Below are 25,182 nucleotides of genomic sequence, written 5' to 3'. Positions count from 1 at the left end.
GGGGCTCATGATTGCTGCATTTGTCTTGGAACATGCTGGAAGGTACATACTGAGGGAGGGTGGGTGAGCGTGAGCCTGCTAACCTCCATGTACATTTGAAGGGGCGTGACCAAATGTGGAGCACCCATAACCACGCCCACATTTGGTCACGACCCTTCACCTTAGGGGGCGCATTAATAGTCTTTGTCCCCGGGCGCTGAAAACCCTAGCTACGCCTCTGCTGCCACGGGAATGCGGCGATTCAAGTGGGGCATTCATGCTTAACAGGAATTTATGAAGAAAAGAGGTAAAAACGAGACTTCAGAGTCTCTTTAACTACGGTGACTGCGCTATGTCCTGGGAAACGTCCTGCTTTTAGCCGCGGGATGTCCCAGCCTCGGGACTCTGGCCACCGTCTATTGCATTAACTGGCCATGGCGTCTTTTAGACGCCGCGCCAGTTCATAGCCCACAGCCCCACTTCAGCCTGCATAGTCTTCCGGCAGGCAGAGCAGGGCTACGGGAAGATGGAATCCGAAGCCCTGTACTGGAGACTATTTGTGTCTCCAGTACAGGGCTTTGGGCGCCATCTTCCCATAGCCCTGCTATTCCATTCAGCGCAGGAGATTGGAGGAGCAAGATCTCCGGGGGAGCTGCGCGCCAGAGGCCAGCCGGGAGAGGAGACTTCTGTCAGGTGACTAAATTATTTTTTTTGCAGGTTACATTTTCTGCTGAAATGTTGCCCAAATTGCATTTGTTTTCTGCTGAAATGTTGCCCAAATTGCGTTTGTCTTTTGCTGAAATGTTGCCCAAATTGTGTTTGTTTTCTGCTGAAATGTTGCCCACATTGCATTTATTTTCTGGTGTCTGGGGTAACTGTTGCTGCATTTATTATTTAATGGTCATAGTTGGCTATATTTGCTGCTTTGGGGTTATGGATACGCTCCGCCAACACTATGCCCATTTTTCAGCGCGGCACCCCACCCGTCCCAGGTTGGACCCACAAAAATCTGGTCACTGTACTTTAACAATTGCTTTTCAGCAAATGCTTCAAATGCTTTTGAAAACAAACGAAACCTTGAAACTCCATTGTGAGGAGATGGACTAGTCCAAAACTCGTTCTGTCAGATTTTGAAGTGAACGTAACTTCAGAGCTTCCTCTCTGCTCTAAGGAAATAAGTAACAGCATAATAACTTTAAAGAAAACATTTCTTTGTTACAACACAGAAAACCCTGCAGTGTTTACTTTCTGGTGTCCAAGGAGCACAAAAGGGTTAACCGCCTGTGTTTACACATTAGCCCAAACTGTGGCACAGAGTGGCACACCTGACAGCCGTAATTTACACTTGCTGTTTGCTTGCTGATAAGGAATACTTAGACAGGCTAATCTCTCTAGATCAGGGCTTTACACCTGTGGTACACGTATCACCGTTGGTACTTTGCTGTTGGCCAGGTGGTACACACCAGGTTTGGCTGCCACTTTTTTGTCCACCTGCCACTTGTCCTGGTCCTGTCCTGCCTCCACAAAGTTTGGCTCCCCCTCTCCCTCTCCTTGCAGTGCTGCTCTGCGGCATACTTCAGACCTCAGATCAGTGGGAAGAGACACCTAGGCCAACGGTACACAGTAATGGTGCAGATACAGAAAGTGACATCACTGCTCACTCCTTGTATTTGAAGTATACATGCCGTCACCATGCACCGTTTGCCTGGCTTTCTCTTCACTGTGGCTTACTTACCGATGATCTGAGGTGTGAACTATTTCGCAGGAAAGCACAGCAAGGAGTGAGCAAAGGGGGAGCCGAACTTTGTGGCGAGTCACTGCCTATCTCTCAGCTCTCTGGTGGTGGAGCCAGGCTACCTATAATTAAGCAGGGGTGGGGGAGGAACTTGCAAGGTTACCTATATTGGCAATCTACCTCCAGATTGTCAATACTGACAATCTGTAGGCTAGCAATCTAATTGTAGTCTTTTTTCCTCACCAATGCCTCCTACTTTTCCCATCCCATATGCTCTTTTTTCTTAAAGTGTACCTGTAAGAAAAAAGTGCTCCTGGGTGTACTTACCTCAGGGAGGGGAAGGCCTTTGTATCTTAAAGGGGAACTGAAGTAAGAGGTATACGGAGGCTCCCATGTTTATTTCCTTTTAAGCAATACCAGTTGCCTGGCAGCCCTGCTGATCCTCTGCCTCTAATACTATTAGCCATAGCCCCTGAACAAGCTTGCAGCAGATCAGGTGTTTCTGACTTTAAAGTCAGATCTGACAAGACTAGCTGCATGCTTGTTTCTGATGTGCTCTCCGTTCAGTCTTCAGCAGACACAGTCAAGCCCGATCACGTCTAATCTACTATGCAGGACACTAGTGGTTCTTGGAAATTTCCAGGCGATAAAAGTGGTACAATTAGTGAAAAGGTTGAAAAACCCTGTAGTAGACTACACAGGAGGTAAGTATGACCTGTGTATGGTTATTTTGACTTTTTTTTCAGTTCAGGTTCTCTTTAATAATGAAAATGAACTCTCAGATATTGGCCTCAATTCAGGGCAGTTCGGTAAAATAATTTAGGGTGGTAAAATACTGCATTTGGTATTTTACACTTTTTTTTTCCAAATTCACTAAGATTGCGGTAGGAGTTCGGTAACGTACCAAAAAAAAAACATGCTTCTATTCACTAAGCCCTGTTCAGCAGTCTCACCAGCTGTGGGGCAGGTCAGGCAGCAAGCTATTAGGCCCAGTGCACACCAAAACTGCTAGCAGATCCACAAAACGCTAGCGGTTTTTGGAGCAGATTTCAGAGCGATTCTAGGCATGTTTAGAGACGTTTTCTAAACATGCCTAGCGTTTTTGGGAGCGTTTTTGTGTAGCAGATTAGAAATATTGTTACAGTAAAAGCTGTTACTGAACAGCTTCTGTAACAAAAACGCCTGGCAAACCGCTCTGATGTAGCATTTTTCAGAGCAGTTTGCGTTTTTCCTATACTTTACATTGAGGCAGAAACGCTTCTGCAAACCGCAAATGTGCTGCAGGAGGCACGTTTGCAGTTTGCTACAAACTTCAAACCGCCGATGTGCACCATCCCATTGAAATACATTAGCCAAGCGGATTTACAGGCGGATGCGGCCGGCAGATCACATCCAAAACCGCTCGGTGTGCACTGGGCCTATGTCTTCTCTTACAAGTCTGTGCATGAGCCGTTCTATTTTCTTTCCAGTGCATCCCTGGCATCCCTTTAGATGTGCATCTATGCTAGAGAGAGATCTTCTTTGTATCAGTATACCGATATGCACATCTAAAGGGATACAGAAACGTCTTTTTAAATGTCTCCTTCGCCTGCTCTGCCATTTTGAAGTCCCGCTCACTGGAGTATCGGATCAAAGGGGGAAAAAATAGGGCTGTGTGGCTCTCCCTATTGGCTGTCTGGCTCTCCCTATTGGCTGTTTGCTACATCTGTCAACTTTTACTGCATGGAGATTGTGAGTTACGCAGCTGGTCAGAGCTGGAGATAAATATAGAACACTTTTAATTGTTTTACTGAATGTTTTAAAGTAAACCTGAGATGAATTAAAAGGAAGAATTCATACATACCTGGGGCTTTCTCCAGCCTCCGCCGGCCTGATCACTCCCTTGCCACCATCCTCCACCTCCTGGATCCTCGGTTATGGCTCCCGGTAACTTTGGGAGTTGAGACTTACTGCTCATGAGCGGCCCGGCCCCGGAGCGCACGCAGCCGCACTGCACCTGCGCCGCCCGAGATATCAAAAAGCAAATGGGTATTGTGTTTGTGCTCAATTTAATACATTTTTTCTATGCATTTCAAATTACTAATATAAGCATAAAATGCATCAAAATGCAGCATGCTGGGCATTCACACACAGAAAAAAATGCAAAGCATAAGTGATTTTGGTGGAAAAATGCATGGCCTTGAGAACCCCCTAAAGCCCCGTCTACAGTATGAGACGTTGCAGCGATCCGGCGGATCGCCTCTTCCGCGTGCCCGCCGCGTCCCCGCTCGCCGTGCGTGCGCCGCATTCGATTCCCCGCTCGTGCCCGCTCGTCCCCGCCGGCGCCGCTTATCTTCCGCCTGTCCTGTCTGATCTTATCAATCGAGCCGCATCAGCGGCTCCATTGATAAGGAGCATCGCAGCCGCATCTCCTCGTGTAGATGCGGCTAAAGGCATACATTTTCCAAAGAATAAAATAGTGCTAGTGGGACCAAGCCTTTCCTTTCAGGAACTGTTTATCTGTTTAAGATTAGGTATAGGCATAGGCTGGTTTCACACTACATATTGGCATCAGCGCTGCAGTGCAGCTCGCCCGCTGCACCGCTTCACACCGCCAAAAACATTCCTTCAGGGAATAACGCGTTAGTACAAGGTATTCCCTGTCTGGCATTAGGCCAAGCAGGAAGTGATGCTCGCTTAGGTCACTTCCTGCTTTGGGTATGTGGAAGTGCACGGAAGCATATAGTAAAAATACACTTCCGCACATACGTGCCACAACGCCAACGTCTTTAAAGAAGCCTGCATTGCCATAGACTAACATGACTTCCGGCCCGGTGCAGAATGCCGCAGGAGCCGCACGGTAACATAGGTATATGCTAGCGTTATATTGGGCAATTCCAGCGCAGCGTACCACAACATGGGAAGTAAGAACTTTTCCCCATAGACTTTCATTAGGCTGTGCTAGCGGTGCGGCAATTTGCCAAACCGCACCGCCACAGTGTGAAAGGGCCCTGAGATGAAAGACTGAAGGCAGAGTTTTATCTGGGAAGGTCCAAGTTGGGGTTGTGGGGAAAGGTCACAGAAGAAACTTGGTAACTAGGCACAGTGTAAGTGTGTGTTAGCTATGTGTGCACCCTAGATTTTCATTATCTATGATGATCATTTACAATTAACTGTTGTGCAAAATGAAATATGAGTATAGGTGTACCCGACATTGTTGCCCACCCCTTCAGCGATCTAGTGCGGACCACTGTCATTTAACAGCCATTGCAGTTCATTTTTAGTTCCTGCAGTTGTCCCATCACATTAGAACAGAACAGGCTGCTCAGCAGAGAGTCAAGCAGCAGATCTGTACAGTGGTCATTCCTAAACTGTCATCTGTCAGGGTCAATGTTGGTCAGGAAAGAGGGTGTGTGCGGGGGGGGGGGGGGGGAAAGGCAATTTGTTGCATACTCGGAGTGATATGTTATGCCTGACCTCTTGCTCCAAGGTCAGAAACTTAAGGGATATTGGGTCAGATTCATCTGATTATGATTATGCAGTATTTATATAGTGCAAACATCTTCCATAGTGCTTTTGCAAAGTATATATAATCTTGTCATGAACTGAGGCCCACAATCTAATCCCTACCAAAGTTACATGTCTATCACAGTCTAGGGCGCATTTTTAGGGTGAAGCGAATTAAAGTATCTGTATGTTTTTGGGACATGGGAGAAAATCAGAGTGCCTAGTGTAAACCCACACAAACTCTGTGCAGATAGTGTCCTGGCTGGGGTTTGAACCGTGTACCCAGTACTACAAGACAAGAGTGCTATCCACTATGCCAATATTTACATTACCATTTTATAAAACCATGCTGAGGGCCACACCTAGATAGGCAATAAAGTAATTACAAAAACACAAGGCTTAGAACTCTAGTTTGTCCTTAGTAGTCCTGTAAAAAAAATCCCTGCCTCTGATTGTCATTAACCCCCTTGCCGTTACAATTCTGGCGGCAAGGGGGCAGCGCAGCACAGGGCTTGCTACATGATAGCCGCTGACAAGCGGCATCCCCCTACCCACTCTGATCGCCTTCGGCGATCAGAGTAAGCAGGAAATCCCGTTCAGAACGCCATGGCGACCGGGCGGGATGACGTCACCGACGTCATGGACGACGGGACGTCATAGGGAATCCCGATCCGCCCCTCAGCGCTGCCTGGCACTGATTGGCCAGGCTGCGCAAGGGGTCTGGATGGGGGGGGGGGTGGGCGGCGCAGCGCGGCGGGTAGCGGCGAATCGGCGGCAAGCGGCGGCGATCGGAAACTGCACGCAGCCAGCAAAGTGCTAGCTGCGTGCAGTAAAAATTTTTTTTGAAAATCGGCCCAGCGGGGCCTGAGAAATCCTCCTACGCAGGTTACCCCGAGCTGAGTTCGGGATAACCGGCAAGGAGGTTAATAGACTGGATTACCGCTGCACATTTGCAAATAGGCATTCATTACAATCAATAATGTTTCCTGCTTTACTGAAGTAAGCAATCATCAGGCCTCTCCTCAAAAAAAAACCTTCCCTGGACCCAGATGCAATGACCAGCTACAGACCTGTCTCTAACCTTCCCTTACTGGAAAAGGTAATTGAAAAAGCTGTATACCACCAGCTAGAAGCCAAAATCTTGCAATCTTAAAATATTATGTATGACCCATTTTAGTCTGGCTTCACGAAACATCACAGCACTGAAATGCCCCTCATCCAAATCTGCAGCCACCAGCTCATGGCAAGAGACAGAGGAGAGTGCTCCATCCTGATATACAGCTAGAACATTCTGCAGCCTTTGATACAGTTAACGATAACATCCTGATAAGCAGGCTACAGGAACACTGCATTATTGATAGTTCTCCAGTGGTTCTAATCCTCCTTGAGTGGCAGAACCCAAAAAGTGTCTATAGGGCCCTTCCTGTCCACCTCGTTACCACTTAAGTATGGGGTGCCCCAGGACTCAATTCTTTCTCCCCTGCTATTCACCATTGACATGTTACCACTTGGAAAACTAATCCAAGCGGTAACATGCTATGCCACTGCAATGCTGATGACACCCAATTATATATTGCCTTCAAGCCTGGTATGACACAGGCTTAAAGCATTTTAAAGGTAGGATGTGCATGACAAATGCTGACAAATAGAACCTGTCAGTGGAACATTATTAACACAAACTGAAAGCGTATAGTGAAAATTGATAAACTATCAAAAATAGGTAAAAAAAAAAGGTACTGTCAAAATTAATCTATTATTTTCTTGCCGCTTACTGGTGGCTTAAAATGCATTGATTAGGTGGGAAAATATTACCTAGGAGAAAGCGTGGAAGAAACAGTGAATTGCATAAGGACCCCGGTGTTTGTTCAGAAGCAGACCACACTGCAGAAAAATCACTACGTTAAAAATAAAAAAAAAAAAAAAAAAGACTTGGGAAGGTTGGGACTCTAGAGAGCTACCTTTACTTCCAAACAGGACTATTGTGTAACTGCAATTCATTCAATGCTACAATATTATGATGTTATCTACAATTCATTAAGGAAAGATAACCCCCCAAAAAAGGTAAGATTAAAAAAAGCAAAATGTTGATAACCTCGGACAATAAGAAGATGAACTTATTATAAATGTTGTCCTTTGGGCAGTGACACTCTCCAGGTTTTAATTCAAGATTGATGGAAGAACGGAGCAAAGTCATATGAAATTTCAGCATTTTTATCCTTCAGTTGACTTTTTAAAAAGAATTACCCCATATGTTCTTTTGGCACCGAGTTTCATCACTCAGATATTTAAGTGTAGATTAAACTCTTTCCTTGCTTGAAGGGAACAATCCTGTGGCCAGCAATGACTAATAACAGCTCCACTGACTCAGTGCACTTCCATTGATTTTCTGCTTTATACTCACATTCCTGACGCACTTCTATTTAAAGTGCTTTTGCTGTTTGCTTTTCATTATTCCATGTGCACTGTGTTCCCCAGCTAGACTTTACATGTCCTTTTTACATGTTTATTTATTCATTTTCATTATTTATTTTGCATATGGTTCATACTGAATGAGTAATTTTCTCTGTAATTACATACTCAAGGGTGTTTCTCATGGAGGAATTTTAGATGATTAAAGGTGCTAAGTTGATTAAATAAACACAGAAAGCATTTTTATTTCTCATCCACTCTCAGACGCAGGTAATAGAAATCAGATTCCAGGCTGTTAGATCTAGAAACACAGCTTTAGCACATGTGTCTTCTGTCCAACACAATAAGTAGCCAGAATACATCTTGTTTGTAATGTTATGAATTCATTAGTCAATACCGTTGGAAGTAACCAGTCATTTGGTGTCTGTCTGTTGTTTTTTTACTTGTGTTCAATCTTGATAACCATTTGCTTTTGTTAATGTATTACATAATCAGCAGCCGTGTTTCCTGGTTAAATTCTTGTTTTCACTTCCATGTTATTACTACTATTGCAATTAATTATAATTGTATTTAAAATTGTAACATGTTATGCAGGAAAGTACAATACAAAATAAAAGGTATTGGTAGCAGTGTTGCCAACCGCCTGTAAATTTATGGGCATACCGTAAATTTTGTTAGAAATTTAGCTGCCCATGAATTCCGTAAGGAATTCAGCAGTGTCCGTAAGGCCGTTCTGTGAGCAGGAGGGGAGCTAAGCAGAGAAGAGGGAGAGCGGTGGGCACAGTGGGGAAGTGGGCACGTCTCCCCCCTCCTTCCCTCACCTTAGGGCTCTCCCACCCTCGCTCTCCCCTCCAGAACTAAGTGTTGTGCGGCATTTGACAGTGGGCGGAACTTACCTCCGTCTCATTCCAAGCACCGGAAGTTCTGGTGGCGCTGCTCTGGTCTGGACCAGACCAGACTAGTGGCAAATCCATTAGACCATCCCGCGCCTGCAACGAGACGGAGGTAAGTTCCGCCCGCTGCCAGCCGCCGCACAAAACTTAGTACTGGCGGGGAGAGCGAGTGAGGGGGAGCCCCAAGGTGAGGGAAGGATGGCGGCTCTCCTTCTCTGCGCTGCTCCTCACCTGCTGGGGGACACCTGGCTACCTATTCTGGGGACATATACCCCTGCCTACATATACTGGGGACATATACCCCTGACTACATATACTGGGCACATATACCTCTGCCTACATATACTGGGGACGTATACCTCTGGCTACATATACTGGGGACATATACCTCTGGCTACATATACTGGGGACATATACCCCTGGCTACATATACTGGGGACATATACTCCTGCCTACATATACTGGGCACGTATACCCCTGGCTACCTGTTCTGGGGACATCTCTAGCCCTGGCTACCTGTTCTGGGGACATCTCTACCCCTGGCTATCTGTTCTGGGGACATCCATACCATTGGCCACCTATTCTGGGGACACCTATAGACCTGGGGCTACCTATTTTTGGGGAACCACTTCTGTCAGAGTAAGTGTATTTTGGGGAACTGCTGCCAGATTATGTGTATGTTGGGGGAATTGCTGCTGCCAGATTACATCTATTTTTAGGGAACCACTGCCATATTATCTGTATTTTGGAAGAACCTCTGCCAGATTACGTGGATTTTTGGTGAAATGCTGTAAGATTACATGTATTTTAGGGGAAGGGGGGGAAACACTATGGCAGAGCTCAAACTTCCCTGGCAGACCTTTTACAGCACTAGTGCACTACTAAAATCATGTATATTTGGCCTCACCCGTGACCACGCCCACATTCTGGTGCATGGCCACGCCCATTTTTCGGCGCGACGCTGGGATATTGTCGGTAAAATCAATCTTTTCTCAGTAAATTTTTAGGTATTTGTCAGTGAAAAAATAACGAGAAAGGTTGGCAACACTGATTGGTTTACCAGATACTGTACAAGTTATATAATAGCACTTTGTTCAAATAGGCTTACAGTGTACGGGGTGGGGTTTTTTGGAAGGGTGAGGGTGTTGTAGGTTAAAGTTATTGGATTAACTTGGAGGTCGTTGAGATTATGGGAATGCCATTAATTAGTAATAAAAGGTCAGGATGATTAAGTGTTCCTGTGAACTCAAAATAAAATTATTTTTTTTATTTCAAGTTAAAGTACCCTTGAATTGGGATAAACCTATTGATTGAAGCCCATTGTGGATTAGATAACCTTTTACCTGATATCCTGCTTGTTGCCCTTGGGGTCCCCCCATGCCCTGTACTCTTCTTATTCTTCATAAGTGTATTGCATTTTTGATCATGGCATCATTTCAACACATTTTAGGCACATCTGAAGAGTATGGACGGTTTTCTTGTTTCAATTACTTCTGCACTCCACTGTTTTTTGACACTGGCCGAGGTGAAAATAATAATTTGTAGCTTTATGGCAACAGGTATTGGTGTCTCATCTCATTAATTTATTAAAGAGAAACCATAACCAAGAATTGAACGTCATCCTAAACCGTAGCTGATACCCCTTTCCCATGAGAAATCTTTATCTTTTCTCAAATAGAGCATCAGGGGGCTCTGTATGGCTGATATTGTGGTGAAACTCCTCCCCCAGTGTGATGTCAGCACCAGGGGGCTGACATCACACTGTGGGAGCCTTGTTGCATTGTGGGAAGTAACAGCTGTTTCCAACTGCCAAAAATGCATCATCTTTTTCCACATCACCTGCCTGCAGTAAAAATGTCGCCATGGGATATATGTCAGAATGTAAATCAGGGAGAGAAAAGATTTTACAATGGGCAAACACTGACTAAATCATGTATACATAATTATTGTAAAAATTAAAAACTTTTTCATTACATAATTTTCACTGGAGCTCCTCTTTAAGCATTTTGAAGATAATACTGTGCCAGTAAAATGTTTTACCATTTTTCTGTTTTGTGTATCTCTTTATTTTATTTTTTTAAATGTTATGTCAGGATCCCTCCTGTAGCGTGTTCTGTCGGTTGCAGTGGAACTGCAAACGGGCAGTTCTGGCTTATCTGCTTGTATTCAGTTGCACATTCGCAATAAGTCTCATTGTCATTTGCAATCGCTCTGCAATTCAGGGCAGGATGCTGTCTTCATTCCACCAATTGCTTGCTGCAGCTGAGCTGCGGCCAGATAGCCCTGGATTTCCTGCATGCATGTTGTTACATAATACTGCATGTATTTGTTATGAAAGTCCTTTGCATTCACAGTCAGATAGCAGATCAGACCAGCTTAGAATGTAGTAATTACCATTCAGCTGTGTGGGAATTTGCATGTCAGCATCCATTGGCTGATGTCCACATAAAATATTGCCTCCCATTTCAGACTCTGCCCGACATATCGGTCAGTACGCTGGTCTGCTGGGCACTTTGTCACTCTGCAATAGATTTGTTATTGTAGTTCAATGCGAGCTTATTACTTGTGCTTTAGCTAGTTTCTTGATAAATATATATGCAGACTTGCTAATATATATTTACCCGTTAGTTGAGCCGTTTGTTATTTTTCTGTATTATTGTTTATTGCCTTGTTTCCATGCCTGATGGACGTTTGCTGCATCCGTGGTGGGTCAGTGAAGTCCACTATCCTGATAGCTTGGATTCTGCCATCACCACGTTAGTGACTGGTAGTATTCCTGCTACTCTAGTTTCTGGGAACGTAACTACAGGATGCGGTTGCTATTAGTTACGTTCTTTCCTGTAGTCTTGCCTGTGTGGATGCTTGCTGGTGACTGGTTGTTAACCTGCTTGCTCTGCTTCTGTGGACGTGACTGTGAGCTGCGGTTGCTACTAGTTACGCTCCAATCTATAGTCCTGTCTTGTACCTGTCTGAATGCTTGCTATCGCTAGGGCAGTGCTTAGTCTTGCAAGCATTCTTTCTGTCTTTCTTGTATCTGTTTTGTTACTTAGCCAGAGGCTTAGACAGCATCCGCCCTGGGCAACAATCAGTCTGTCTGTTCGTTCTTTGTCTGGTTACTCAGACCATAGGCAGCACAACATTGCACTGCGCTGCCATTGGGCTCAATTCTGGTAGCTGTGCGAGGCGAAGTAATCAGCAGTCGGGAGAATACTTCACTCGTTATTTTTTTTTGCTTTGCCTAATTCTGGCACATTTTCCCACCTGCTGCTTATGGTCGCTAAATTACAGAGGGGGGGGGAACAGTGAGGTATTTTCCCGACTGCTGGAAGCCCCGGCCAGCCCGCCTCCTGAGGGTCCCAGAGCTGAGGAGGGGGGAATAGCGCAGGAAGGGGGGAAATTGTGTACAGAGCAGCGGGGACAGGGGAAGCCTCCCCCCCTCCCTCACCTAGGACCCCCCCTTCCGCGCTCCCCCTCCAGTACTTCCTGCAAGAGCGTGATAGGTCAATGCAGGAGACGGAGACCAGCCCAGCGGCACACAGTGCTATTGCTCTGATCATGCTGGTAAGTGATTTCTCGCTGCTGCCGCTGGCTGCACTTTTGGAGGGAGGGGGGAGCGCGGAAGGGGGGGCCCTAGGTGAGGGAGGGGGGGAGGCTTCCCCCCTCCCCGCTGCTCTGTACACAATTTCCCCCCTTCCTGCGCTGTGCCCCCCTCCTCAGCTCTGGGATCCCCACTAACTGGGGACCTGCCTTTGTAGGGAAATCTGTTGCAAATCTCGTCGCATTTGTGGGGAAATCTGCTGCCAATAAGATTGTATTTGTGGGGATATCTGCTGTCAATCTCATTGCATTTGTGGGGAAATCTGCTGCCAATCTCCTCGCATTTGTGGGGAAATCTGCTGCCAATAAGATTGTATTTGTGGGGAAATCTGCTGCTAATCTCGTTGCATTTGTGGGGAAATCTGCTGCCAATCTCGTTGCATTTGTGGGGAAACCTGCTGGCAATCACATATTTGTGGGGATATCTGCTGCCAATCTCGTTGCATTTGTGGGGAAATCTGCTGCCAATCTCATCACATTTGTGGGGAAATCTGCTGCCAATAAGATTGTATTTGTGGGGATATCTGCTGCCAATCTGATTGCATTTTTTGGAGAATCTGCTATCACTCTAATTGCATTTTTTGGTGAAACTGCTGCTAATTTTTTTTTCTTGGGGTGGGGGTGGGGGGGCGACTGGCCCTCCACCATGTGGTCTGGAAAAAAAACGGCCCTCCGAGCCCGCAAAAGTTGGACAGCACTGTTTTAGAGGATGGGGGTCGTGGGGGGGTGGTAGGTCGGAGCACTTTTAGAGGCTGGGGGTCGGGAGGGGGGGAGGGGGGTTGGAACAAAAAACAAGCTGAAAACGCTCCATTTTATGTGACAGATATCACAATTATGTCACAGCACCGCGTTTATCATGTGGTAGAGGTAGGTCTAATTATGTGAGGTAAAAGACATGCAAACACGCACCTTATTTCACTTCAGAATTCAAGTGTGAGGTATTTCACTACTAAATACCACACATTTTTAGTAGAAAATTACCACATGAATTACCTCATGAAATTACATGAGGTAAAACTTTACCTAAACTACCAGAATTCAAAAGTTGATTTCCCTCATGAGGTAAACCCAATTCCATGAGGTAATTATTTACTAAACGCTACCAGAATTGAGCCCATTGTGTCTTATTTGTATAGCGGTATTGGAAGCCCAGAGCTGCAGTTGCTCTGGGCAACCCGTGTAGCCTCTTCCATTATTCAGCTACCTAGCCTTGTTGCTCTGGGTGGTCAGAAAATATACCCCCCAGGCATTGCATGTTAATTATTGACTTCACATCTTAAAGACAGCAATGATAACCAGACATACTGCATCTTATTATCATTCATTTTACCATAATTATTGTTTGAAAGGATAAACATGTGATTGTCCAAATTACTTTAGCTAATGATGCCCTGCACAAATTAACTTGTAACCCTAGTAATAACAATAATGATGACAAGTCTATCATCGCATATTTTTATTTATACAAGTGTATTATCCAGCATACCTTTATCCAAGGGTGAAACAAATTATGTCAAACGTTTTTCGTTCACAAATCCTGTTAATTTAATTGTGAGATTTGTTGCTATATGCTTAAATTACTCTGTTTGCTGTTTCAGCTATTCATTCTTCAGCAGCCACATTAACTCACATTCATAACTTTTATCTTCTAAGGATGCTATTAGCTTTTCTGTATTTTTCATTTTCACAGTACTCTACATAGAGTTAATGGGGATAGATTTCCCCAGCTAATTTGCAGAATTGGTCCATTTTGTAGCTTTTATTATAATATTAGCTGATTTCCCTTGTGTTTTGCATGCTAAAGGAGTCTTACACATGACTGTCCAAGGATTGCCCTCAGTATGATATTTCAAATTCTTATTTTTTATTTTAAATGTATAGTTTCAATTTTATTTACAGTGTGTATACAATGTTTCAATGCCACCATAGATGAACCAGTTGTTTCTTAACAACCATTTAGTACTATAGTATACAAGATGGGAAGTGGCCCCTCAAAGGTTATGCAAATAACTGGATGTGGGATAATAACTTATCTTACCTCAATCTGGAGGTTAATAAGATATGATTGGACACAAAAAAGGACAATGCATTTCTTGGGACCTGCCCACTTCTTCAGGTCAATGATTACAGTGTCTCTCCTAAAGAAGAAGCCAGTTGTATGGATGGCTTTTCCAAAGGTTTTATTACACAATATATAAGACAACACGTTTCACAGGATTTTACCCACTTACTCAGGTCAATGCAAAAATTGTGCCTGTTGTGTTGTAGAGGAACAAATGCCTATTGCCAGTGAGGTACAGGAGTCCATAAGTTACTTTTTATAGGGGCAATGTATAACCTTAACATTATTTTTGTAAGATGTTTCTTTTACAGTTACCTGTATAGATATTTTTTTTTTGGTCTGTTTTTATGTCCACGAATCCACGTCATATCCAGCATTTGTCCTATATTATCTTTCCATGCTATATTATTATTATTTAGTATTTATATAGCGCCGACATATTACGCAGCGCTGTACAGTGTATATATATATATATATATATATATATATATATATATATTGTCTTGTTATTAACTGTCCCTCAAAGGAGCTCACAATCTAATCCCTACCATTGCCATATGTCTATATTATGTAGTGTAAGTACTGTAGTCTAGGGCCAATTTTTAGGGGGAGCCAATTAACTTATCTGTATGTTTTTGGAATGTGGGAGGAAACCGGAGTGCCCGGAGGAAACCCACGCAGACACAGAGAGAACATACAAACTCTTTGCAGATAGTGCCCTGGCTGGGATTCGAACCAGGGACCCAGCGCTGCAAGGCGAGTGAGCTAACCACTACGCCACCATGCTGCCCGTATATGGTATATGGTATTTTACAAACTTTGGGGCATATTTGTTGTCTTCAAAAAAAGTAAATTCTTAAGTTTAAACTTTTTTTGTCTTCAGCCATTCTAATTTCTCAAAATGAGCTTAGGTGTTTATATCTTTTGGCTAGAAAGGATGTGAAAGTGGTCTGAAACTCCGACACTGAATTCAATAAAAATGTGTTTTCCTACTTTTTATTACTCATACAGTTATTATATTTGTTTTTGTGCATAAGTAGTATTGTCTGTTTACAAATGACAAGTTTCCAAAGTGTAGTTTATCTTTCCCTGAAACCTGCCATTGCATTTTATTTAAACTGCTTTTTATTATATATTAACATCTTCTAATTAGCTGTTCTGAGCTGTTTGTGTGCTTGAAGCACAGATAGCTTCACAGAGAGCTCCTTTTCACTTGTTATACTCTGTTTACACACATGTATCAACACTGGAATGCAAACAAATATACCGTTATCTCCAGTTTGGATGCGGATTTGAAGCTGAATAGCAGGACACAGTGCTTTGTTTAACCATTTCAGTGATGTTCTGCTAAAAACAAAATTCCGGGATAGTAGCTTTCAAGCTGTGAGGAATCTTTTAGAGCAAAGCAGAAATGCTGACTTTCTGACCACTTGAATATATTTATACAGTAGAGTCTTGGTTATCCGGCACCGATGTTTATTGGCTAATGTCGGATTAGTGCTTTTTGGTTGCTTGAGACTCGATGTTAAAAATAGGGCTCGCTAATACAGTACTGTTTCTCTCTCTATATACATACCATTAACTTTGTATTAACAAGATATTAGTTTGTAAGCTCGCAAGGGCAGGGCTCTCTCACCATTTTGTGTCTTGGAATTTGTTATTCATCTTGTCTTGAAATTTGTTATACATTTTATTCATCGGGTGGCTTTTGATGCTGTTTTGTACCAATTCTGTATTTTGTATATTGGTGTACACCATTGTCTGTATTGTTTTGTACTCCATGTTTGTTTGTTACTTTGTACAGTGCCACTAAATATGTTGGCACTTTATAAATCTACAATAATTATAATAACAATAATACTACTAATAATTAAATGTTAAATACAGTAATTAAAAGTATATTAACATGGGGGGAGCTATGAATCCCAGTCTTCAAGCACAACAGCGCCCACAAGCAGCCTAAGAAGTTGGCCTTCACCACTATGAGTACTGCCGGCAATTTATGCTGGCTGGTTGAGACTGCTGGTTAGTTGAGTTCCGAATAACTTGGACTCTACTGTCTCTAAATGTATAGTCTAAACTGGCCTAAGTTTGGTAGGATAAAGATGATCTGGTTTTTGGAAGAGTTGCTATAATGACTCTTAGTAAGTCTTTGAGTTTAGCTTTACCTTATTCATCGCAAAATTTTAAATTTTTTTTTTTTTTGCATAAATGACTAGCAATTGTTTAACATATACGAACAAGTAGTGCTGGATGAACGTTACTTTGCGTCACCATATGGGGGAAAAAACTTGCTTGTGAGAAATAAACTTTTTTGTATCGTCACATCATTTTTTGCCCTAATAAAAACTGTGATATTAGATGGGGTGGATGTTCTTTAAAGAAAATCAGTGTTGCCACAATGGCTGGGCTGACCGGCATGGGGCTTTGCAACCTGAAAAAACCTTCTTTAATATGGGGGTTTACATATATCCACCATGCCATTGTCGGAGGACCAGCCTCCTCAGCATGAAGACCTCTGATTCATCCATTCAATGGACCAATAGGAAATCCTGATGGGAGATTCAATGATGCTTTTGACACCCAGTAAGTAAACAGGTTCAGCTGACAAGGAGTTAAAGTGTACCTGAGATAAAAACAACAACAACAAAAATGTATACGTTCCTGGGGCTTTCTCCAGCCCCCTTCAAGCCATTGGCAACCTTCACCATCCTGCTGTGCTGCCTTAATCCTCCACTAGGTGCTTTGGTAAATTCCTCAGTTGGCTTGAGTCAGCACAAGCGCAATCAAACTGCGCGTGCCCCCATTGCGCTCCTGTTGCTGAGTACTGCACAGGTGCAGAACACTCTCAGCGACAGGCTAACGTAGGATCAGGGCAGCCCAGGAGGATGGCGAGGGAGACATCGGTCTGAAGGGGGCTGGAGGAAGCACCAGGTATATATAAATTCTTATTTTTTATTTTCATCTCAGGTTTCCTTTAAATGATACATGAGGCAAAAAAAAAGAATGTATCTTTACTTACCTTGGGCTTCTTTCATCCTCCAGAAGTCTTTATGTCCTTCGCCGCAGTTCCTCTCTCATCTAGTCTTCTGCTGTCCCTTCCATAGCGGTCAGCGACCTGGCCCTGTGCAGTAGCATGAAGCCACTTGTGCTCGGAGGAAAAAGACATGTAGGCGTGGTTCCATGCAAATACACAGAGCCTGTACATGTGATTGCACACTGCAGCTGCAAGTGCATATTCAACAAGCCTTTTAACCCCCTCCTGACCACCTTACGCTGATTGGCATAGGGTAGGTGGCTGCCCCAGGATCACGTAACGTCAACTGGCATCCTGGGGCGAGGTTTTGCAGGAGATCGCCGCTAAGAGATTGTTAGATGGCAAAACCGCCATCTATTTAAATTGTACATTGCTGCAATCTATGGCAGCGCTGTTCTGGGGATAGCCGTGTCACTTGGCTGTTCCCTGGAGATGCTTAGAGAGCAATAAGCTCTCCTAGGCTGATGTCTATAAGAGCCAGTCACTGTGATTGGCTGGCAGGGGGGGAGGGATCGGGTAGAGAAAAACAACTAAATCCTCATTTTTATTATAAAAAACCTCCCACAAATTAAATTAATAAAAAATAACCACTGCCTGCAGCAGTGATCAGAGCCCACCAACAGAAAGCTGTGTTGGTGGGCAGAAAAGGCGGGGGTGATTCATTTGTGTGCATGGATTTGTGGCTCTGCAGCAAACCATTGAAGCTGCAGAGCCCTAATTTGAAAAAAAAATAGCCTGGGGGGGGGGGGGTGTAAAGCCTGTGGTCCTTAAGTGGTTAAGCATGTATGGTAGGCTGTACAAAATCAATAACAATATTTTCACATTCGCAGGTTTTCTTTGAAAACCTATATGGGTTGGTGGAAGTGTATTAACCACTTGCCGACCAGGGGAATTTTCACTGATCGGTGCTGCAGGGCGATCAGGAGTGCAGCAGGGCGATCAGACTACCCCCCTTTTTTCCCCACTAGGGGGATGTCCTGCTGGGGGGGTCTGATCGCCACCGGCCATTAGTGGGTAGCGGGGGGGGCTCCTCAAAGCCCCCCTCCGCAGCGTTTTGTGCGCTCCCTCCCTCCCCTTACCTCCCTCTCCCTTCCTGGGCTGCGCAGGACGGATATCCGTCCTGCGCATTGTGGGATAGGCTTCAGCCTATCATATGCCGGCGATCCCCGGCCAATCAGAGGCCGGGGATTGCCGATCTGCCTTACGGCGCTGCTGCGCAGCAGCGCCGTATCATGTAAACAGTGGGGATTTCTTCCCCGCCTGTTTACATTTTGCCGGCGAGCCGCTATCGGCGGCTCTCCGGCTGTTCACGGAGACACCCTCCGTGAACTGACATGGAAAGGCCGCTCGATCGAGCGGCCGTTTCCATGGTAACCCGCAGACGACCAGTTTACGCCAATCGGCGTTAGCTGGTCGTCAAGAGGTTAAGTTGCCTGCAGGAAATATGCATTTTATAAATGAAAGTGGAGAAAAAATCCATGGCGGCAAAAGGGTTAAAGCAGTTTGCTTGTATTTAGCTGCTTTCTGACATACGCTCAATCATACCACTCCATTTATCTCCTATCTTTGAGGCATGCCTGGCTTTAGAACAGGCCAGAAATAAACTGGAATTCGCCATACAGAAAATAGTGCTCCTCTGCCCTCCATGTAAACCTTGCCCATGGTGAAATGGCTACTTCTCTGTGAATGATAGGAATTCCAAGTGCCTCTACAACAGAGGCAGGCTTCGCTTTCATCTTGAAAGTACAGGATCACAAAGAAAAGAAAGGGCTTTTTTAGCTTACCTCTTTGTTCATAAAAGATTTATTCAAGAGTTATGCTGGTTACTCAGATTTGATGTCATCCCTTGTGGAACTTTGAAAGGAAATTTCCCAACAGTCCTGCCGAGATTGGTAAATAGTACACCGTATAAATTTCCTGGCTTATAACGTTTCCTAACAACAAAACTTAGAAGGCTTATTGGAGTTTGATGTAAATAAAGATAAAATATTTCCTACAGGAAATACACTTTGGATTGTTTTGCATTCGCTGGTATTGATATATAATATATAAAGCTATTTTATATTTAAGGGTCAGCTTACTGCACGCTGATTTACACAGAACAAAAAAAAAATATGTATATATATGTAAGAGAGCGAAAGAGAATATATAAAGAATTTATGAATACTGCTTTTGAAAGTGTAAATTTTCAAGAAGTGAAGTATAAAATAAAAAGCAAAAAAAAAAAAAACATAACACTGCAAAAAGGCTCAAGTGGGATGAATTGAAGTGGTTGTAGAAGTCTTCTGGCTGGGACCAACTGGAGATCAAAAATCGATACGAAAATTCTGTTGTGTTTGGTAGTGATTTGGCACTAGACAACCAGTGCTTTCTGGAGTGATTTGAGGGAATGCAATTTTGAACCCTGCATTCCCGGAATGAAATTGCTCCAAAATTGCTACAGAGAGTAAACGCAATTTCGGCAAATCACAATTTTTCCTGTGGAATTACCGGCATTAGCTTGCGTTAGGCAGGCAGGAAGCGTTGCAGGGAGCACTTTAGTTTGCCCCGGACCTTACTGTGAAATATATTAAAAACCATTAAATTGCAGACCAGTAATTAGCACTAGCTGCGTTTGCACTGATAAGCTTGAAGTGAGAGATATATGACAGCGATCTTTATAGGCAGATGATCAGCAGGACAGCCATTCAGTTTGCTTTGTTTAAGAGGAAATTAATATATCAGCCTCAATATTACTTTCACTTCAGGTGTGCTTTAAAGAGACTCTGTAACAAAATTTTCAGCCTCTTTTCTTCTATCCTATATGTTCCTATACCTATTCTAATGTGCTCTGAATTACTGCAGCCTTTTCTAGTTGCACTGTCTCTGTAATATATCTAATCTTTTTTTCTTTGTCAAGCCTTGTCGAGCCAGGGAGGAATGCACTGCCTCTACTGATATAGGGAGAAGTTATACACACCCCCTTTATGCCCCCTGCAGGCTCTGTGTGTGTGCTGTGTGTATGAGTCACATGCAAGGTCTCTGCTCATAGCCAGCCTGTCTGTGACCTTGTGAACAGCTGTGAGTGCAGAAATATCAGTTCAAAGCCCAGACAAGCAGCTAAGGCAACAAGTGGGAGAAACATTCTAGCAGTCAAGTCACGTTTGAGAGGAGCCACTGCAAACAGGCACCTGCTCTGATGATGTATTCCCTTTTTGGCGGCCATCTTCATTGTTTACAAAAACGATGAATAAAGCAGTGATTTTATCACCAAGACAGCAGCGGGGAGCGGCAAAAATGTCACAGAGGGGGCTAGGAGAAGACAACAAACAGGCTGGTACTTTTATTTATGTAAGATTTTCACAGTACAGATTCTCCTTTAAAGGAAGTTCAAAGAGACCCAGTTAAAAGACTTGCTACAAAAAAATTCTAAGGGGTTCTAGTTCTACATCATTTATGGAACTGGTACAACTCTTTCACAAGTCCTCCCTATGGAGCTGCTTCCAGTATATTTTGCACTTATGAAACTTATTAGTAAAAAGTATGTGAACCCTTTGGAATTGTATGGATTTCTGCACAAATTGGTCATAAAATGTGATCTGATCTTCATCAGATAGCTTAATTTGATAATTAACAGTTATTGTTGTAGCATTTGACATGTTGGGGGTCTCATGATTGCTAAATGCTATGCTAATACATGAGCCAAAAGAAACACAATGACAGAAACATTGATATTTAATTTTACTGACCCCTTTATTAGGTATGTCTTGCTAGTACTGAGTTGGTCCCCTTTTGCCTTCAGAACTGCCTTAGTTCTTCATGACATTCCTCAGAGATTGTGGTTGGCACAACAGCATCATGCTGTTTCTGCAGATTTATCATCTACACATCCATGAGAATCTCCTATTCCACCACATAATATGGGAACCGCTGCTTTCTTGTTTGTGGTCACTGGTCAAAACCCCCCACTATCGTTTTAAACATCTTTTAACAAGTTATTAGGATCTTTTATTCCTTGAATTTAGCTGAATCAATAGCCAGGAGGTGACGTCACAGATTGGAGCTTTAAATGGGATTAGCAGAAGTTTAATCTTAATATGAGTAAACTGAGTAAAGTTTTCACTGCACCATCTTTGCACAATAACTCAAGAACAGTGATGGAAAATATCACTTTTATCTGAATGATGCCTTTGAGTCTGAATTTGCTGCTTTTAAATTGTAACTGCACAGACACAAGGGAGACGAGGCCTGAGTTGAATAATTAACATATACATATTTCATCACTTTTAAGTTAAACCTCTGTTTTCCAAGCGGGTAGTTTTATTTGTTGCTTTATAAGTACTGCATGGAGGGATCTGAAGGCATCTACCGGCAATAGTGGAAAGAGAAGCTATGTGTCAATAAATTTCCCACAAATATGACTAGACAGTATAAACCCACAGTGCACTATAAAAAGCTAACCTGGTTTTAACAACATGTTCAATCTTGCTGCTTGCTATTATATACGTCTGTGCAGGCCTTAAAATTGTCTGATGTATTGTGGCTTGCAGGGCTAAGTAAGAGTGTAACAGACAGAAAGTGATAATAACAATATGGACGTTATATAATGAATTCTGATGAAGGTTCTGTCTTGTTTTTCAGGGAGTGTGTGCTCAGACTTTCTATGGACACCTCCACTCCTGTAATTATGGGACATTTAACATGAAGGTAAGAAGTAAATACCTTAGCTAAAGTCTATATCCAGAAACCTTATGCACCCAAATGTTAGTTGTTTGTGTTAAACAACCTGCAGTTGAAAAACCTGTTTTTAAAAGTGTACCTGCGGTGATATGTGAGATGATGAGATAAACATGTGTATGTACAAAACATTATTAACCAGGCTGTTTTAGTTGATTTATTTTGCTGCCTGAAAGAGTTAATTTCTAGGCATGGACGTGACATCAATAAATCACAGAAAAAAGAGGAGCGCTCTGAGAGTCAATACATCAGGAGGCAGAGAAAGGTGGAATGGTCTCACCTGTTTGTAGTGTGGCCAGCACCGTGCTTAGCCGCGATAAGCAGGCGTCCCTCTAAGCCAGCCGGGGACCAAGCTTTCCGTGTCGACAGGGCGGAAGTCCGTGACGTCACTCTCCCAGTACTCCTAGCGGTGGTTGCTATGGGGACCTGGACGCTTCCTCCAACACACGCACAGAGCGTGGTGAGCGGCGTCCGGTCCTCCGTAGAGGTAGAAAGACGGAGTGGGGAGGATAGTAGTGCAATAAGCACATAGGCAGGGATAATTAAAAAAGGTTTAATGCACAAGCATAGACAACGCGTTTCGCGGGGAAACAACCCCCGCTTTTTCAAGTCAAAGCTTACAAAAACATAGGGGGAACAGCCCCTTATATATCAGCCAATCAACCCATTCTACAGGGTAACTACGGAGTCCCAGTGAATCCAAAAAGATCCCAGCTACCGTATAGTATAGAATAGAAGGGAAATAAGTAAGGATATGAGATTCAATGTACTAGGAAAAGGACACCCAGTGTCAACAGAGGGAGTACCCATACCCAAGCAGTAAATCCAATAGTAATAGAGAGAGTACAACAGAGAGAGTACCCATACCCAGACAGTGGTTACAATAGTCATCCCTGACAGTAACCCTCTAGACCATTATTAACAACAATACAGCAACACTGCATATACAGGGTTAACATACAAACCAATACATATAAAACCATAAAATAGTTGTCATTTTCATACCCACACATGTGTGGGCGTGAAGACGGCGCACCCGTAGAGCGCGGCACGCACATGCCCACGCACCCGTATGCGCACGTCACCACACCCACCTACCCAGCAGGCCCTGGATCACCCCCCCCCCCCCCCCAAGGCTGGCACTACATCATGCACTGCAGGTGGCTCATCTCCTCCAGGCATTTGTTAAGCCCTCCCGGCTCTAGCATCCCCAATTTTAGGATCCAATAGGATTCCCGTCTGCAGAGAATACGATATTTCTCATGTTTGTTAGAATGGTGCACCTGCTCTATGATAGTAGCCCTCAATACATTGAAATCCCTATTATGTACTAGGTTACAATGGTTGGACACTCCATGTTTGGGTTCCCCCTTGGTGACATTGGATCTGTGTTTATTCAGACGAGTTTGGAATTTCTGGGTGGTTCGACCCACGTAACCCAGGTTACATGGGCAAACCAAAAGATAGACCACATATGTACTCTGGCAGTTCACGTGACTCTTTATCGGGAATTGTATAGAACCATTAATCTGGAAGGTAACTGCACCATCATTAAGGGTGCTACAACAGAGGCATCGTCTGGACTTACATGAATAGCACCCCAATTTGGCCCGGTTGTCATCATTGGTAGCAATTCCATTCGATGGCAATCTACTTGGTGCTATGTAGCCCCTGATGGTTTTGCCTCTTCGGAACACCAGTTGGGGTTTGGGGGGGAGGGTGTGCTTCAGCACAGGGTCGCTCAAAAGGACCGGCCAATATTTTTCAAAAATCTGCCTGCATTCCCCAGCCTGTCCAGAGAAGTCGACTACAATGGGCAACCGATTAGTGATCGATTTAGATGCCCCCGATTTTCTTCCCATATGGGTTTTTGGTAGAAGACACTCCTGTTATGAGAGGGCAGAGGCTCTCTCCAGGGCAGAGTCTACCAAGGGGATAGGATAGTGTTTTTCTAAAAAACGTGTCTTTAAAATTGTCGACTGGCGATCAAAATCGTCGTCGCTCGTACAATTCCAACGTAGTCGTTTAAATTGGCCGTAGGGTACATTTTTAAGCCAGGGCCTATAATGGGCACTATAGTAGTCAAGGTATCCATTCCTGTCAGTTGCTTTAAAATAATTCAGAGTACTAATCCTGGCACTAACAGGATCCACTCTAATCTCCAAATCTAAAAAGTGTATTTTGAGGGGGTCAGTTTCCATAGTGAACGACAGTCCATAAGGGCTGTCGTTTAGATACTGGACATAGCCAGCTAGTTCCTCCTCTGACCCCCCCATACACATAAGATGTCATCTATGAAACGGCGATGTAGGACAAGGCTCGCCCGATACGGGTTGCCGGCGGACCAAACAAGTTGGTCCTCCAACCAACCCATATATAAATTGGCAAAGGCCGGAGCGAACCTCGTCCCCATCGCCGTTCCACGCAGCTGTAAATAAAAATTGTCCAAATAAGTGAAATAGTTGGTCTTCAGTATAAGCTCGATAGAATCTAAAATAAATTGTTTCTGAATATCTGGCATGAGCGGGTCTCCTTCCAAGTAGTAGCTAACGGCTCTAAGGCCCAAGTCATGGGGTATATTTGTATATAATGCACAGACATCAAGTGTAACCCATCTGTATGAGGGGACAGACCATTTTAATTCCCTTATTAGATGTAAAGTGTGTGTAGTGTCTTTTAGGTACGCAGGTAATTGACAAACAAACTTCTGGAGGTGAAGGTCAATATAGTGGGACAGACTACTCGTAATCGAATTCATTCCCGCAATAATGGGCCTGCGCTGGGGGGTTAGTGGTGCATTTGTGCACCTTTGGGAGGTGGTAAAAGAATGGAACCTTTGGTGCCTCAATATTAAGATAGTTGTATTCATCAAGATTCAATACACCATTGGAACGAGCTTGACCAATTAGGTCTCTATATTGGTCAAGAAAGTCATCCGTAGGATCATAGGTAAGCCTCCTATAGTATAAAGGGTCCCCCAATAATCTATGTGCCTCCCCTACATATACATCTCGATCCTGGACCACCACTCCCCCCCCCCTTATCAGTTTCCCTGATGACGATGGCATTATTGTCTTTCAATAATTTAAGGGCCTTTCTTTCCATTCCAGTGAGATTGGGTCGACATGGCGTTTTGGTGGACAATTTGAGGATATCATCAGTAACCAATTGGCAAAAAGTTTCCACCTGGGCTCCCTTGTACTGAGTAGGGTTAAATTTAGACTTCCCCTTTAAATCAGTAGTAATGGGTCTAGACATAAGTATGTCA

The 25,182-nt window shown here is 43.7% G+C and overlaps 1 protein-coding gene across 3 annotated transcripts in view; it reads left to right on the top strand.

Moving 5' to 3' along the window:
* Nucleotides 1–25,182, top strand: part of SPAG16 (sperm associated antigen 16) — a 1,402,284-nt gene that overhangs the window by 871,578 nt on the left and 505,524 nt on the right. For all 3 annotated transcript variants that reach the window (XM_068245386.1, XM_068245387.1, XM_068245389.1), the window contains exon 14: nucleotides 21,819–21,884. In XM_068245386.1, coding sequence (XP_068101487.1) covers nucleotides 21,819–21,884 — 66 coding nt within the window. The remainder of the gene's footprint in view (nucleotides 1–21,818; nucleotides 21,885–25,182) is intronic.

This window comes from Hyperolius riggenbachi, chromosome 7, assembly GCF_040937935.1.
Source record: "Hyperolius riggenbachi isolate aHypRig1 chromosome 7, aHypRig1.pri, whole genome shotgun sequence".
Classification (NCBI taxonomy): Eukaryota; Metazoa; Chordata; class Amphibia; order Anura; family Hyperoliidae; genus Hyperolius; species Hyperolius riggenbachi.
The sequence above is the reverse complement of the archived record's forward strand: the minus strand, read 5'-3'. Positions and strand labels throughout refer to the sequence as shown.